This window comes from Plectropomus leopardus, chromosome 5 (assembly GCF_026936395.1).
Source record: "Plectropomus leopardus strain MGB_pleo_1.0 chromosome 5, ASM2693639v1, whole genome shotgun sequence".
Taxonomy (NCBI): Eukaryota; Metazoa; Chordata; class Actinopteri; order Perciformes; family Serranidae; genus Plectropomus; species Plectropomus leopardus.
The window spans coordinates 11319212-11337481 of record NC_142180.1 but is presented as its reverse complement, the minus strand read 5'-3'; the positions used below and the strand labels follow the sequence as shown (position 1 = coordinate 11337481).

Below are 18270 nucleotides of genomic sequence, written 5' to 3'. Positions count from 1 at the left end.
AAGGATGAAACATGCTTAAATACTTGTGCAATGCATAAGATATTTGAGTTAGGACATATTGCCACAAATGATATCTGGTTCATTTTTACAAGTGTTTGTGTTATGAATGCTCCAACACAGGATTAGCTGTCACAAATGCATGTATAGACCTGCAATGATTAGTGGATCCATATTGTGTGGTCTTTATTTTTCCTATTATCCTAGACAAGGTTTTAGACTTTTGACTAACTTGACAAGACATTTGTAAACACCATTGACTTTGGGAACTTGTGATGAGCATTTTTCTGTATTCCTCAACATTTATAAAGCCTAAACGTTTACAGTTGGAAAGTAATCATGATTTGATCAGCTAAAAAAATAAATGTAACAAACCTAAAGCTTTTTTGTCAATGTACAGTTTGAGCAGAAAACATTTAAAGATTATCTTTATTCTCTTTACCAACAATGTGCTGCTGCAGGTGCATTAGTCATTTGATCCGGATGTGAATGCCCACTGTGCTGTTTTCCATAGCATTAAAAAGCAAGATGTCAGCTGGTTTTTTTGTGCAGTGGAAATGATGCTTAAAATGTGTCTTGCATAACCAGGTGTCTCCTGTAAACCTGCACATTCAAAAGCAACAAAGAAAAGTAAAATACATTGTCTTTAGAAGATGAGGGGAGCGAGGAACCCTCACTTAAACTTCCACAACAGTTCATGTCTTTCTGATTCGCAAGATGTTTTCTGCACTGCTTTTTCTGTCCTTTTTAACTCTGCTTGGTCTCTGTGGGTGGAGGGTCCTGGTGATCAGGGAAAGACAAAAGTGAGGAGAGTTCATCCACTCCAGTGGCCTGTGGAGCTGAAACTGGCAGAGCTGTATTTCCGTGGACGGCTGCAGGATGTGTGGACGCCTGTATCGAGACATTAGGTAAACAAACAGCAGCACATACAAGCACGTTTATGAAAAAAAAACCCAAAAAGCAATCAGGTAAAAACAGGGCATGTTATGCTTATGACCTTGTCTATAACAACATAATTCCATTGCAGTGATTACTGTCAAAAATGTGATTTATTTCTGTATTTTTTTTCTTGCGGCCATGTTTAACATCCTACCACAGTGGGATATTTATAGTGGCTGGTGCTGGTTGGGTCGAGCTGTGCCTGAGTCTGAACATCTCCATCTCGTCCATTGACCAAACGTACACACAGCTCCATGTCGCCCACCTTAAGTTTACACACACACACACACACACACACACACACACACACACACACACACACACACACACACACACACACACACACACACATGCAGAGTCTGTTTAATTTACCGCCTTGTCTCACTCTGCTAAAAATCTGCATCAGCCTGAAACACCCACTTAGATTTCCTAAAATATATAAAAATAAAATAGAGCATCTGATGGATGACTCAAAATGGTCAGTACTGTTTAGCAACTGCTGCTTGCAGGTGTTTATCGTACGTAACACTCAGCGTCTTCATACCTGGGGTACAGAGTTGAGCTGGGCAAAGCTTAAGGAGGGTCTAATGGGCAGACTGCGCACTGGCGCCCTCCAGTGGCCACTGCGGAGCTGTTGGTGGAGAGAAAATATTAAAATGTTATGACATTTACTGTAAACCAGAGTATTCAGTAATGGGTCAGTGAGACATAATGGTTAAACTGTGCAAAGTAGCAGATGAAGATTTTAGATTTGCATGATAATCTCTGCTTAGCGGTGCTATCAGTTCTTGAAATGGGTAAAAATTTGGTAAAGTTAGTGTTCAGACCCCACTGCTGTTTTTTTGTTTTTTTGCATTACATTAACTGAGCTGCATCATCCTGTAAATTGGTGTCATCTCCCTTTACCGTATAACTGTATGATGAACAGATAAAAACAGCAGTATACACTGTATTTTTCTACCTGGTTGTATTGGTCAAAGAGTTCCATTTGTGTCCAGCCGCAGGAAGCCGGTCTCAAAACCTCCTGGCCGTGAACATCCTGATCTCTGGCAGCCTGCACCTCCACCACCAGAGAGAGGGAGGGCGACGGCTGGATCCTACAGAGGAAAAGGTTTATGCTGTCTTTTTCTTCTTTTTTGTGAAAATAAGGGTGGCCTGATTCCCTCTTCTTAGGAAAAATTATAGTGTACTGACTATTTCACAGACATGGATGTAAACTGTAAGTGTAGCTTGACTGGTGTGTGGAGGCATACAAAAGGCTTGCTGTTATATATATATATATTTTTAACCTTTTCAGAGGGCGTTTCCGTTCTATCCAAAGTTGAAATTTTGAGCCACACTGCTTTCCCCATTATTTACTTTGCCCATTTCTGAACTCTTGTTATTAGAAAGTCACTCCACTGCTATGTCCAGTAACAAACAAACTCTTCTTCTCCTCTAGGTGCTGCTCCTACCTGGGTACAGGCTGTTTGAACGACAGGAGGACATAGTTCCTAGCAGTAAGGCTGTAAGGCGGGGAGAGTCCCGGCAGGCGCTGCACTGGGGGCAGCGGAGTCGGCGGTCCCACCTCCTGACCATCTGCGAAGAGAGCCGTCACCAGGCGCAGCGCCCTCTGAGAGACATCAACTCCCAGCATCAGGTCGTAGAAGACCACGAAACCAGCTCTGAAGCACCAGAGGAAATAATTTCGAGAAAGGTAAGTGGACTAAAATATTGAAAGATCAGTAGATGATTTAATTTGATTTGCAAACATTTTGTTATTACGTAAATGTAACTACCGTAAAGTTTCAAATAAAAACCTAGTCCCAATCAGACCCCCAGCCCTTCTTAGTAGCGTGGTGTGGCGACACATTTTGACAAATAAAGGCCTGTCTCAATAATAGGCCCGGTTTAGTTGCCATGCAGTTCATTTTTATAGAATTTTTTGGGTGTATAAAACTGGGTTGTTGGCTACCTGCTGGAGATGATTAGCTTTTATCAATGTGGATATGCTACACGCAATGTTAACTTGGTAAGTTTCTCCACAATTCATTTATTCAGACAATATTACTGAAACCTTGAGCACCAAATATGACAGTATTACCAGCACAGTAAAAAAGAGAGACACAAAAAAGATTAGTAGATGTAGCAGACTATTTTTTAAAGAGCGAAGGAAAAAAGTCCAGTGTACTTTTTTCATAATTATTTATTTAAAATTAGTTATTATAATTTTTTAAAAATTATTTCTCATTTTGTAGATGTTTTTTTCTCTTTTTCTTTGGTTTGGTTTGTAAATTTCCAGGTAATTTTTTGTACTATTCACAGATTTTTTTTGCTGACTTCCGGTTCATTTCTTCTTTTATTGCTCATCAACTTCTTCCCATGTTTTTTTTAGGGGGAAGAAAGCCAATTTGCCTAGATTTCAGAAGGGTTGAATACATAATTTGATTTAATTTTCCATCTCTGCTGAGCAACAGTTTTGTGTGAAAGGAATTAAAAGTCTGGCCCATATAGATGCCTGTGCCAAATATAAGCCAGTTGAGCTCAGTGATTTAGGCAAATAATAGCTGGGCTTTTAATTGAAGTTTTAAGGTATGTGCTGTTTTGGAGGATTAGAAAAAACAAATATCTGCATGATGTGAGCTCAGTGTGTAGCTAAAATTAGATTTGATGTACTGTGGAAAATTTAACTGACGCAGGGTTGTAGGGGGCCGGACCCAGAGAATCAAGAGAGTCCAACATGCGTCCTCCCATTGGAGAGGAGAAGGATCTGGCCTGGAGCTGAGGGACACACACAGGTACAACATCTGAATCAGTGTCTCAAACACACTGTCAAATTACTCCGAGCTAAAAACCAGAATTTGTAAGAACTGCCCTCGACTGTTGTGTTAATTTGGAGAGGCATGTATATCATTTTTTGACTACAACTGTGAATAATGTACCAGTGAAAGAGGTGCATTGGGCTGGAGTGGGAGTGGGAGTGGGGGAGGCGGAGGAGGCTGTCTCCTGGGCCCCGGAGCTTCTTTGCTTCTCTCCATCTCTGCCTGTAAACTGGCGATCTGCAGGAGGTTCTCCCTCTGAATCAGCTCAAGCTCAGTCCTCACTGCTGCTGGAGAACACACAAACAGCCTAATTTTGGTTTCAGTACACAGTGTCAGCAGCACAACATGTTACATAATCAATAATAATCACACTATTCCTGGACAACAAATTCAATTCCTAGAGCTGTATCACAAGGTGGATTAAATATAAAAGTAATACTTCAACCCCAAAATGATCATTTGTATGTCTGTTTTTCACCCTTGGTAAAGTTTAATTCATGGATTTTTTTTTTCTCACATGCCTCCACAATAAAAGAAGGATCCAAAAATGGTGAAAATTATTGATGGGGGCCACATTAAACAAAAGCAAAACTAAATCCAAAAATCAGTTGACAAAACTGTCACCCAACTCATTCAATATAATAAGTCTCATTTATCCAATCGTATGCTCACTACTTCCCAAACACCTGCATTTTTGCTTAAACCATATTTAAAACATTTCTTCATAAACAGTCACACGTGGACAAAGAGCATACCTGGGCAAGCAAATGAAATTTAACGCTGCACGAGCTTGAAGGTGAAATTTCAATGGAATGCATCCACAGAGTTTAAAACAGTTAGGTTTTAACAAAAATGCATGTTTGGGGAATAAAACTCTGATTATACTGCACGAGATAGTTTTACTGAAGTTAGACGCTGACCCCTTTCACTTAAATACATTGAGAATTTTCTCAGTTTCTGGATTCCTTGTTCGTCATGGAGGCTTGCAAAAAAACAAAGGTGTCTTTACAAATTCGATGAAATCAACTTATCCTTCAACTCCAAAGATGTAGAAGGAGCAAGGACAAATTTTACTAGTAAATCTACCTTTTACCTTGTAACAATGGGTGAGTAACTGATATACAAAGGATCGTTTTGCGGGTGAATTATTCCTTTAAGAGGCTGTATAAAGCTAGAGGAGGATGTTTCATTTCTAATTTCTCAAATGTACCTGCAGACCTAAACTGTCAGGGGGTCGGTTATAAGTTTTATGTTAACCTGGCATCCAATTTTGACTGTATGAGCTATTTTGACCAAATTACATATAGATAACAACAGTATTTTTTTTCAAAGGGAAGAAAAAGAGCTTTTATTTATGAGGACTCTCCAACCATCATAGTTATGGTATGGCTCCCTGGCCAGCTGGATCCTGAGGATCTCCTCCTCCAGTCTCTGGTTCTCCTGCTCCACAGCCAGCAGCTCCCAGCTCAGAACCCGCGGAGGAGGCTTCACTTCTGGACACAAGAAGAAGTGATGCAGCTCAAGACTGAAAGGTAATTTACCAACAGTTTTATGCCCTAAATCTGAAGTGAGTACCAAAAATGTGAATAATCTTTGTTGCTCATTGGCAAGGAACTCCAATTCAGAATATGTGTTTAGCAGTCAGCATACCTTAACTGATCACATGAAAAGAAATGTTGGACCAGAATCTAATAACCATGGACTTTGTGGGGGAAATGAGATTTTAGAGTGGAAAACAGAAGCAGAGTAAACTTTCTAAAGGCTCCACTGAGCACAGTTGTGTTGACAGTTACACAGTGACAGGCGCTACATATTTTCTCCTCTTCATCACTCTGACGCTCACTCTTCTTTTTGGCCTTGCCGACTGTCGCTGGTTGCTTCTTCTCCAGACTTTGGGCTTCTGCCTGCAGGTCCATCATTTGTGCCACGATGGCTGGATCTGACCCGCCTGACTGCACGTACGCCTGCCACAGGGCTCTGCAACAAAGAGACCAGATTTATCCTCATAACCAGAAGTCATTTCTATTCACACGTAAACAACATTTTTCCAAGACGCAACCAGACAAATGGGTTAACAAATCTGCGTTCAGCTTGTTTTTAAAAAGAAATGTGTCTTTAAGGATGTAGGTACGTACTTTATCTGGGTAGAGAGAGGGCCGTCTGCAGAAGAAATAAGCTCATAATTGTCATGATACATCTTTTTATTTTTCCGTGGATCGGGCTCATCAGCAGGTACAGGGACCTCTTGCACACTAAGAAGAAAACAAAAACACAGTGCATCATTTAAATTAGATCATATTGTGGCGTCTATGGAACATTTCACGGCCACGAGCCGCCGTACAATAGGAAATTAAATTTCTGCTTCCACAAATGCTGCAATGAGGAACTACCCAGGCATAATGAAATACATAATTGATGCTCTGAGTCATCCAGCAGCTGGGGAAAAAACATATTTCACTAAATATTCATCTTAGAGGCAGAACACTACAGAAGCAGTAATTTATTTTTGAATGCTACATAATTTACCCTGACAAATGCACATTGAATAAACTCTTTGTGGTATCAGTGCCTGCTCTGGCAGCAGTCAGTGCTTACAGACTTAAATGTTGCAAGTTTGATTACAAATTGGACAATCTGCTGAACATTTTACACATTTTATTGGACAATAAAAAGAACATGTTAATGCTTGACATTTAAAACACTGACATTAGTACACGTGTGCACTTACTGTAATGCACAGAGATGTTCAGCAAGTTGTTGCAGCGTCTCCTCGTTCCTCTCCTCCTGCTCTCTGAGCTCCAACAGCAGACTCTCCAGGTGAGTTACGTTGCTCTGCTCAGACAGGACACTCACCTGATGGGACAGCTCTGACACACACACACCCACACACACACACACACACACACACACACACACACACACACACACACACACACACACACACACACATTCACTGTCTTAGAGAGCAATCTCTGACATCAACAGTGAGTGTAAATTTCTCTTTGTTTCCTCACCGTCTCTCTGCTGCTCCAGCTGCTGGTTGTGAGCACGTATCAGGGCCAGCTGGCGCTCATGAAGCGTCGCCATTTCCCTCATCTCCTCCAGTCTCTCACTGTGACCCAGCTGACGCCCACTTGCCTAAAAGTCCATCTTTATAAGTTCTTAAACATGTTATACCCAATAGCAGGATTACTCATTTCTTTTTGTAGTCTTTCACCGATCTTTACTGAGCGAGCTGTGACTCATTCTGACAACACTGGCTGATTGAAAAATCCCTTATTTAAAGGGATACTTCCCCTCCAAATCAAAAAGGCTTATTTTCCCTCTTACCTGTGGTGCTATTTATCAGTTAAGATTGTTTTGGTGTGAGTTTCTGAGTGTTGGAGATATTGTTTGTAGAGATGTCTTCTCTTTAATATAATAGAATTAGATGGCATTCAGCTTCAAGTGTAAAAAAAATGTTTGAGAAACTAAACAGCAGTAACTCTTTTCATAAATCATGACCTGGTTACTCGTGATACACCACAGATGGTAGACCATATCACTGTGCAGAAGGAAGTGTGCACTGAGGCAACTAATGTTACAGCTCAGCCAAGAAGAACGCCATTATTGTTTATATCTCACACTAGGCGGGTTTCTATTAACCCTCACATTTCGCAAATTGAAATTGCGAATATGAAATACACCTTATTCATTTGAAAAACTCCCATTTATTGCAAAAAAGTTTTTTTGCTCTCATTTAGGTGGTATTTCAGGTGATTCGAAAAAGCAGTATTTCGCAAAATTGCGATGGAAACATTTTTTTTTGCTTTTATAGGTCACATGATGCTATGGTTATGGTTTGTCGGTAGGAACTGGCTCCCTCGTGATGCGGCAGGCGCTTCGCGAGGTGTTATTGCATCGCATAACTCTTCAGAAGTTGATCATTTTGAAGTTTTGAATCCACAATTATTCTGTGAAATCGTGGACTATCACTTCCCAGAAATCCAGCTCCCACATAAAACGCGCTTGCCTTTCCATTTCCACTTGCATAACACGCCTAAGTTGCATTTGATTGGAAATAATGACGGCAAGTGCAATGGCTACAATAGAAATAAACCTGCTAATGTTGAGCATCAATCGCCATGCTTCTTGGAATGTTATCATGAGAGGAAAAGTCGCTTAACATCACTTGTGGAAACACAAGTCATCTCGCAATTGTGTTTTATCGCCACATCACGTCGAACACATCACTTAATTTTTGTGCAAATCTGTAATGGAAACCCACCTACTGTCATGAGCATGAACCTCTCATCCATGAGTGTAGATGCATGCGTCCTCCTGCACGGTGATACAGTTGGTTGAATTTAGAAAGAAAATAGTTCCTACATGAGACTGCTCACAACAAGATATGTGTATATTTAATATAAACTGATAAATGGCACTACAGGTGAGAAGAAAGGTATGTATTTTTGACTTGTCCCTTTAAGATATTTTGCAATATAGAAGAAATACACAAACTTACTGCACCGTGATATACTTGTGCTCACAAAGTACCATAGACTGAAAGACTCGATAGACTGACAGGAGAAACACAGACTACCTCAGTGGTGTCTGTGCTCCTTTTTGTCCACTTTGGCAGATTTTCTTCAAAGGACATCCTCAACTTTTGAAACTGAAAGTCAGAAGAGAGAAAATGTTTTGTATTTTACAATAATGTATTAACGCTTAAAATGCATCAGTGATAAGAATGAGTTTATGTATATTTGTCTTTAAAATATATTAATACCCTACTTAGTCCCCTTTTGAAGTTGCTCTTCCATGCTGTCTTGACTGACATGATGATATTCAAAAATGAATTTTTAATCAAAGACATCATGAAAGCAACTGGAGTCCTTAGTAAAGTGACAATTAAAATGAATGCGCGAACACAAAATGTTTCCCTTCATCCCTGCAGGGTTCTGGTGAATTTGAGGTAAAATAATAATGGCTCACTGGGAACTGACAGTGTGTAAATTGTTTTTAGTTTTGGTGTTTTCAGATAATGACATTGCTGTTTTGCAGGAGAGATAAATTCTGGTTGGCTGGTGAAAAGGTTCAGTTTTACCTCATGTGTGAGGTCTTGCAGAGCGGCCCTCTCTGTCTGACTGGTTGCTGGTTTCTCCTCCGCTCTCGCTGGTTTAGGTTTGGCATCAACACTCCTCCACCTGGTTGTGTTCGATTGTTGACCTCTCAGCTGCACACACAGACTTGCCATGATTTCCATTTCCATTTCTTAATCTCAATGACAGAGATGCTCCTTAAAGTAGTTTATTACTTAAACCTGTACAATATATGCAATCCAGCAGCAGCAACAGCAAAAAATGTACCAAAATCTGGCTTTGTGTTGCAAATACACCTATTTATCTTGTTAACTCTAGTACATAATCTTAGTACTCATGTGCATTTCCCCCCTTATTTTTTATGCTAATTTTCACTGCTTTTTTTGGCCAAGCATCGTGGCAAAATGACCTTATATGTACTTTTTAAAATTTGCATTTTAATTTTCTTTTCTTTTTTTTTTTTTTGGGGGAAAATTAATTCCTCCAATTTGATCGCAAAATGTGGTTCTTTTTGGTTTCTCACCACTTGCCTGGAGCTTGCTTACTAGATCAGTGTGAGGCACTCACCTGCACAAGATCAGGAGTCTTTGTCTGTTTCGGGTTTACAAATCCAGGTTTGTCTCTCGTGAGGAGTCCACATCTGTGTTTCTGCACCTGAAGGTGTCCTACCTCGCTCCCAATGCAGAACAGTGCTTTGTGTTTCTCAAACAGCCCAGTGGAGCAAAACACCATGTTACAGTCTCCGCAGATCAATTCCCTGTCCATCTGGTATCAGAGCCGCTGATCATTGAAAGTGAAAAATTGTTGATATAGGTGAAATAGAGTTCAGTTGAATGTTAGATTAATAGCCTAAGCCTACACTGAAATACTGTGGGAACTGAAATACACACTTGAAAGAAGTACACAAAAACAAATGCTGCAAAGAGGATCCTCTAGACAAAAAGCATGAAATCTTACTCTAAATTAAATTCAACGGTCAGCTCAGGTAAAGCTTGTAAAACGTGTTTGTTTTGTTCCTTAACTACAGCGTCACTATGTGTGTTTATTGGTAACTATCACCATGCCAGTCACTCTTGTAAGAGTGTGGTGAACTCCTCTAAACATAACAGATGTTACTGCGTGCACATTTTAAAGGTTCTGTTTATGACATCAAGAGCATTTCTACTTTTATATTACTATAATAAAGTAGTGGAGTGATGCTGTCCTGAGCTGAGAATGACATACTGCTAACTCTGTGTGTGTTGTAGCCTAATTTGAGCTTCTCTGTGGTTTGTTGTCGGCACTAGTCCAGCCATGTGTGAATCTTAGTGCATGTTAGTGTGTTAGTACATGTGTGGGTATCTTACTGACCAGCTGATCATGGTTGCTCTGCACTGGGCTTATGCAGCATTTACCACTCATAACGGTGTTTTCACAAAAGTATAGCACTCTGTGGTTCCTCTCAGGTTAACAATATAAGCTCTGCTGCCTTTGTTAGAGCTGTTCATGCTGTTAGCAGTGTTAGCTGCTTGCCCCCTGGCTCAGCCACCGCCGTGTTACGAACCGTGTGCAGACAATCTCCTTTCAGACTCTGAATCACAGATATGCTCTGAAAGTCACATACAGCTCCTTTTAAGTGCTGCAGTTTTATTTTGTATATAAATGTGTCGAAAGTGCTGTTACTTTATCATGTTTTTCCACCAAAAAACTGGTGGTGACGTGCTGTGAGCCTCTTTCTGAAGCAAACAGAAAAAAGCTCTCAGTTTCTGCACTTGCTACTCCAGTCACATTAAGCTAACACTTCCCATATGTTTTCATCTACCCATTTGAATATTCATAACGTACCTTTTTTTTAAAAAAATTCTCAGACTGCCTGATGTTTTCTCGCCCACGAGTGAGCACTCTGAGAGGCTGAGTGCAGCTGTGCAGAAGAAGTCTGGCTCCAAAGCATCAACAGTAAAAAGGCCTCGACCTCAGTGAGTACATTTACTCTCACCACTCAGTGCAATACATGGACCATAATCTGACCCAATGACAAAAACATCAAATCCTCAGTGATGAAACTCGTGTACAATCTGGCTGTTTAGGTTTTCAGTACAGGACTCTACAAGGACAGCTTCTTTGAGAGTATTCTCTCACATCTAAGTGCTTCATAGAGACACTTTATAAATGTTTTCAGATCTCTCAGGCAAACTCCCTCAAACCGCACACATCACAAAACTGCAAAATCAGCTCGCCAAAATTGCACCATTTCAATGTGACACTGATTCCAATAGTAAGCAAAATGAAGATATGCAGCAATACTATGTGAATAAAATGTGGGTCTGTTGCAGGCACACTCAACTCAATGTTAAATGTACTACTGTCCATATTCAGAACCAAACACTCCTTAAAATCAATCTGTTTGAAGTTGAACAAACTATACACACATCATACAGTTTATTTGAATAGATCTGTGAAAGTCATGTGGTGAGTTTAACTTTTTTAAAGCTATTAAACCATCAATTTGCACCTTCAGAGCTTTACTTTCTTGAACTTTTTGAAATTCTCTCACTTACTATAGTCAGTGGAAATGGCCCCACCTGCTGACAAAAGTGTGTACAATCAGCTTCATTGTTACAGAGAAGCTTGTGGCAACTTCATCGCTGTAGTTACAACTGATTTTTTCTCTCCAGTTGTCTTATTAAATGCTCTGTAGTCATTTTAACTTCTTAATTGCATCTCAGATGAAAGTTTAGAGATGTAAAAAAAAAAAAAAAAAAAAAATCTGTGCCAACCATTTAATTTCTCTACACAAGAGCTTGGCAGGATGGTGAATAGGGGTTGAAAGGAAAATATTTAGGCATATCCTTTTAATATATAGAAACAGGACCGTTTTGTTCATGGGGAGCTGATAAATGGGAAGCAGAGAAGTTGATGTAGTTGCAGTAGTGGTTGAGAAGTCTTATGGACATTTTGATGCTTTTAAGCAGCTGCAAACACTTGCCATCCTGCTGTTTCAGAGGGATTTTTGGTTGGACTATGACTTTGACTGTAGACTTAAAGGAGTATTCAGTCTCTCAGACTTTGCACTAAAAACTCTTTCAGGATGGACTGATTTTTAGCACCACTTTAAATGATTAAATGGGGACTATTTTCCCTTTCTGTCTCAAATAACACTCATCATTTAACTTTTCTCTTAATCACCTCTTTTACTCCAAGACGTTCCCCCAATAACTAACTCTCAGTGTTTCATTTAACTGCCTGTATCAGGCTGATCTGAAGCAACAACAGCCCCCATAATACTGAGACAGACTGCTGCTGCTGCTGAGAGCTGAAATATTCAACATCCATCCACACCTCTGACAGAGAGAGAGAGAAACAGAGAGAGTTGAGGACTTGAACTCCTTTCTCTCTCCCACATCTCTCCGCCTGCTCTGCAACACACAGTCATGCCGGTCTGTTGCTAAGCAACTGTAAAATAAAGCGGTAGAAGTCAGAGAGAGAGAGAGAGGCACCGAGAGGAGAGAAAGAGAGTTCACAAGTACCGCAATCCACTACTGTTTGTTTGGCTCTGTACATGATCCCACCACAGCTCTCGGTATACCATCTGTGGATCTGCGAGGACTTCTGGTTCTCCGTCAGCACCCGGCCAATCAGAGTCGGCTTGGGGGTGGGGGGTGGGGGGGGCGGTACCAGCGGTTCCCTAGGTTACCTGTGTGATTGACGTTCAGCCTCCTGCAGCGGAGCGCGCGGCAGTGTATCACTGATGCTCCCGCTTCCCCCCGGAGACTGTGGAGAAATCTGGAAGAGAGGAAGAGACAGAGAGAGACCAACAAGAGCAAGAGGAATGCTAATTATATAAAGTCCTGTCGCCGTCTTCCTCCTGCTCTATTTACTGGAAAGATGCAAGCTGGAGCGCTGGAAGAAGCCGGCTGAAGGGAGAGGAGAGGGAAGGATTCCTGAAGAAGAGGGGATTTGTTGGTAAGAGAAGACCCTTGCCACTTTTCTGTCTGTCTTGGCTTCGCCAGTCACCTGTCCTTGCCAGCACTGTGAATTATGGGACAGCAGGTTAACAGGGGTTTTCTTCGGGCTGTGTGTTACATATGTGTGTGTGCGTGAGACAGATTCTCTGCATGCTGCGTGGCTGTAGAGGGGCTTACTGTATATTACATTGGCTGCCTGTTTTACAGTAAAGGCTTTAGCTGAGTCAAGAGCGGCTGGTCTATATGGGAATATAGGAGCCAGAGTGATTGAAATGACACCCTGTATATGAGCTGTGTCAGTCATTTTTGGGGCTACAGTTACAGCTGAGGCCAGGATTTTTTAGGCTTGCTTACTGTATCTGCATAGGAGGAGGAGTATTAATTACATAACGCTCCATCTATACTCCTCTATCAGCGCTGTGCAGCATCACGCTGTCCCACTAGTCCACAAAAGCTTCACTGCTACAGTCATTCGGAGTGTCTGTTCTCTACTGTAATCCAGAAACACATAGAGGCTAGTCTGGAGGAATACATCTGTCTGTATGTATATGTCGCTGATTTACAGTGCTTTATTGGTGTGACAGATATGTGAGTTAAAAAGTGGGCAGGTGGGTCACGAGTTCGGTTTAATTCGCTGTAAGTGAAGTGGCATCTTCGCCCAGATCTCTGTGCCACCAGGTTTCCCTAAAACCTCCATTAGTCACCTCAGGGGTCAGGTGACAGCCGGCTTCTCCGTGCCCTCAGGACACAGCTGTGCACAATCAGGGGACTTGGATTTCTGCTCGGCTGCTCTCCTGCCGACCACCTGAGGACGCCTCAAACACTTTTAGGCTGTTTTTAATCAGGTGTGAAAACTTCCATCTGAAGGAAGTCCTTTTTTTTGTCCCGATGTTGGCCTCCTGTTGGGTTTTGGGAGATTGGAGTTTGACTGCAGAAAGCAAAGCTGACCTGCAATAGGCAATTTATTAAGACTCAACATCTAAAAATTTGATTCAGTGATAGATATTTCTGCTGATAAGTATCTTCAAGGGAGCACATTCTCTTATACTCTTTTCTGACTGATAGGAAATAAAAATGCAAACTTGCAGATGTGTTTTTTTTTTACTTTTTTGAATGCAAAAATGCAGCAAAAAATAAATAAATAATTAAATATTTATATATTTTGGAAGGCACTGACATTTAATCCAAAATATAGTACGTTTTCTATCTATCAAATATGACAATCGGTCAGATAAAACAAGCAAGTTTTATCTGTCTCACTGAGCACTAGAATATTCTAATGAGCATTTTTTGACTTTGTTTTTCGTCATTTTATAGATGAAACTATTGATTCATTGATGTCAATTGATAAAGACCATAATTGTTAATTGCATTCTGGCAGACACATTTGGGTGTTTTATATTAATGTTACCAGTCTCTCTAAATACAGAATCATGTATAATCTATTAAAAACAAAAATAATCTTAATAAGTCAAGTCGTTTTAATGAGTGAAGCGTGAAGTTTATCAACTTAATTGCTTCTGCTCACAGTTTTAATGCATATTATAAGCAGAGTTCATTAAAAACAAAGAGCTGCTTTAAGAAGCCCATTTACCATGTGAGAGAAAACTAATGATTTCTCTTAAAATATGACACTGTAAAGTTAAGCACTAACAGATACTTCTGATACATTTTACAGATTTTAATTTGGAAGTTTAACAAATGACAAAAACGGAATTTAGTATAAAGTTACAAGGCAATTTTTAAATTGCTTAGAAACAACATGTTGACTGTAATCTGGGGGATACAATTTACAGGGGAAAAAACAGTTGAATAAGAATAAAAAATAAAAATGTTGGGTTTTTCAAACAGACTGGTTTTTGGCTCATCAAAAATGTCTTTTATGTCTTCGTAGAATTCAAAATTCCTAGATACGGCCCTGGCTAGTTCTAAAAAACTTACAGTACTTAATAATTGAGTACAGTCAAGGCTGCTTTAAGACAGATGAAAACAGAAGTGCATGCTTTCAAAAAAAAGTTTTTATCCATAGGTGTAGATTTTAGGGGGGATGTGGTGGACACGGCCCCATTAATATTTAGTTCATGTGCAGAAAAATTAAGCAGAATGGGGGAAATTATGTGTCTGATGCTCAAAAAGTTCTTTCTGAGGACTCCTCATTTCATATGTGTCTCCTCAGTGTTGAAATGAAACCTGGCTCCTTGTTTTAGTCATCTAAGTCCTTAAAAATCTTTAAAATTGCATCTTATAGAAACTCAAATGATCTGTTTTCGACTGGTTTTTGAAGAGGATGGTGTGCTTCCTCTGCCTATGATCGCACACTCCTCCTGAGAGGAGACATTTTCCTTCTGACCATCTTGATATAACTGACTCACTCTGCTCATAAAACTCTGCTCCATCTTGTCAACTGGAAGAGGACTGACTAACATGGCAGCCTTTTGAATATGTCCTATAGGTAACCTAAATGGATTCCTGCAGTTAGTAGTTTTTGAAGCTGTGCAGTGACTACAGGTCTCATATCAGTCCTCACAATGAATTCAGAACCTCGCTGCAGGTATAAATCTGCAGATCAGCTCAGCTAACAGCTGCGATGGAGGCTGCAGGCTTCCTGTTTGCTATCAGAGAGAGTTAATCAGGTATTCCATAGCATTACAGTAGCTGCAGTTGGAGGTGTTCGGGTCTTTCAAGCTACTGCCTGTCTGCCTGCCTGCGTAGGAGGAAACATCTCATCTTCACAGCTCTGTCTACTGCAGATAGAAAGCTTTGGGATTCGTTGCCGCTTCATTAGACTGCATGCAAAGCAGTGGCAGGGAAGATGACAGAGAGAAAGAGGGAGGGTAAGGGGGGGTGAGACAGACCAGCAGCCAGATTTGAGCCCACAACTTCACAAGTACATGGTATTCACCTAAGCCCACAGATTCGCTGGGATGCCCCACAGCTGAGAGATTCTTCTAACCAAGTGTACAGTAACATGATTAAATCCCTGAGTCCTGGTAAGCCTCAAATCTATCCTGACTGGAGCCGACTGCTAAAGGTTTAGTTGAAATCAATCGTGTTTCAGCACGGCCTGTAAGATCACGGGGTGATGGTGTATCAGCGGCAATTTGTCAATAGGAGGTGCAAAACTGTAACTGATGCCAAATTCAGTTGTAAAAGTAGAGCGAAACACTTGTTTGAAATGCGCAGTTCACCTCGTATATATATATATATATATATATATATATATATATTCTCTCTCTCTCTTAGAGCAGTTCACCTCATATATATATATATATATATATATATATATATATATATATTTTCTCTCTCTCTCTTACCTTTACCATTATTTATTAATCTAGATGGCACTCAGTGTGTGTTGCTCAAAATGAAAAAAAAAACATCAATGTCTCCAGATTTCCAGAAATCATGATGCGGTTACTCAAGATAATCCAAAGACCTTGTTGCGAGTGGTTTCATATAGGAACTATTTTCTTTCTACAACAACCAACAGCATTACTGTGAAGAAGGAAGCATAGGTTCACTCACAGACAAGAGGCGTGCTCATGACAACGCAAGATTAATGACATCCTAATCAGCTGAGCTGTAGCATTAGCTAGCTTAGTGGTGCTCGGTGAGCTAGCAATAGATGCACGCTTTCTTCTGCGTGATACGGTTGATGGTGTAGTTCGGTAAAAAGAAAATAGTTCCTATGTGAAACTGCTGCTCCAACAAGATCTTAATAGCAGTACAGGTGTACAGGGGAGGGGGGGAAATGTGTTTGGAGAAATCTGTCCTTTTTAAACTAAATGTAGATATTGTAAAATTGAATCAATAATGTTTTAATAGTGCACTCATAGCAGGACTATTTGGGAGGCCACCTTTTTCACATCGCACACATAAATACAACCACACACACATTTGAGGGCCTGCACTGACATAATGCATTCCTAATCCTGCAGTTCAGCCTAATCCCTTCTTTCCAATAAATAGATAAGAAGATATAATTTTCCCATCAGCATGCTAAATATGATGCCACAGCCAGGAGACAATTAGCATAGCTTAGCATAAAGACTGGAGCCAGGGGAAACAACTAGCCAGAATGTAAAAGGGAGAATTAAACACTACTTGCAGAAAAATGACTTTCAAATTGAAGAGTTAAAATGTGATAATGTGTCTTTAAACGTATGACAGTGTGGAGCTGACTGAATCATAGGAGGGTGATAGTGGTATTGGGTGATGCTGACACAGTTTCTGGTCCATGCTCAGGAGAGGTGGATCATTGGGAGTTGCTGATGCATCACTAAACACCCACGTGTATAAAACGATGCACAAGACATCTAGAAAGTTTAGATTTTATTGAATTTGTTATAGCCAAAAAAGCCTAAATGTTGGAAGAAGCAGCTATGAAAAAATAGTCTATATAGTGTTCTGAACTGATGTCCAGTCGGGGACCTGTCCCATAGTGTGGTATAGATATAAGCATTCCCTCTCAGCAGATTCCTGTCTGGAGGATGTTTTCATTGTGTGTCAGGCTGCTGTTACTGTCTGTGTGTATATATATTTATACCCAGAAGATTATCCTGTCTGCTTTCAAGGTTACACAGTCTTTGTGAAGGCGATTTGGCCACGATGGCCCCAAACTGTAACACACTCATGCAGCACTGTGAGGTTCAGTTTTAACATCCTACAAACACATGTAGTTGCTAAGCAATATCATCCAAGAGTCAGCATGGAGGCTGCAACTGTATTTGTTGCCTGGCAACATTTTGCTCATTGAATGTCCTGATTGAGTTTCAGTTAATTTCTAGTGGGGAATAGTGACACGCCAAACTGTGTCCAAACATCCTCCTAAGAGTCTGAAGCAGTTTGTAATATTTAAACGACTTAGTCGATGGGAGTTTAATTTGGTCTATCTGCCTGAGGAAGAAGTGTGTTGATGTTTTTGACTGCAGCTGACAGCTGATGTTATCCCACAGATCGACAAATGAGAATCATCTCTCCAGCAACTAAAAATCATTAATCATACCGTGCAGCATGTCCAAAATCCCGAGTAATTACAGTGTGTAAATCATACTGTTGTTTCCTTCTCTCTTGGAAAACTGTCAGTATGAAGATTTAGATTTAAATGAAAGAAAGGAAAGGTTACTTGAGTTGGAGAAATTTGAGTCTGGAACTGAAGACAACTTAGGGGGATACTTTGCTGATTTTCAACTTGCTTTGTATCAAAACTGTGGGTTATATATGTAGGTGAATTGTGAACTGTGAACTTCCCTCAAACTAACCAGTGTCTAGATACTCTAGTGTAGTTTTACTGACTTTCAGGGCTGTTGCTCAAACTACAAGCTATACTTCCACATTTTTATATTGCCTGCCACCCAAGCTGCCAACTCAGATGCAAAGATTATAGAAATGGGTCACTGCACCACCTATTTCTTGCCCAAAATGTTTTGAGAAGCACATTCTAGTGTCCTGTTTAACTGTAACAGGAAGTGGGTGCCATACTGCTTCCTGCACGGTGAAACAGCAGCT

The 18270-nt window shown here is 40.4% G+C and overlaps 2 protein-coding genes across 2 annotated transcripts in view; one reads left to right on the top strand and one right to left on the bottom strand.

The window, feature by feature from the left end:
* Window positions 1-638: 638 nt before the first annotated feature.
* On the bottom strand, window positions 639-11434 carry ccdc17 (coiled-coil domain containing 17). Its single transcript, XM_088077514.1, has 15 exons — window positions 9386-11434; window positions 8824-8952; window positions 8320-8391; window positions 6752-6875; window positions 6466-6604; window positions 5873-5989; window positions 5581-5714; window positions 5108-5230; window positions 3858-4021; window positions 3611-3696; window positions 2391-2600; window positions 1898-2033; window positions 1481-1567; window positions 1091-1201; window positions 639-888 (listed from the first exon to the last, which is right to left on the bottom strand). The coding sequence occupies exons 1-15, from the start codon at window positions 9581-9583 to the stop codon at window positions 745-747; spliced, it is 1974 nt and encodes a 657-aa protein (XP_087933640.1). The 5' UTR covers window positions 9584-11434; the 3' UTR covers window positions 639-744.
* Window positions 11435-12495: 1061 nt separating this feature from the next.
* The window catches only part of lrrc7 (leucine rich repeat containing 7), a 136787-nt gene continuing 131012 nt past the window's right edge, over window positions 12496-18270 (top strand). Inside the window, exon 1 of the mRNA XM_088077508.1 lies at window positions 12496-12760. The gene's annotated coding sequence lies outside the window, so the exon portion shown is untranslated. The remainder of the gene's footprint in view (window positions 12761-18270) is intronic.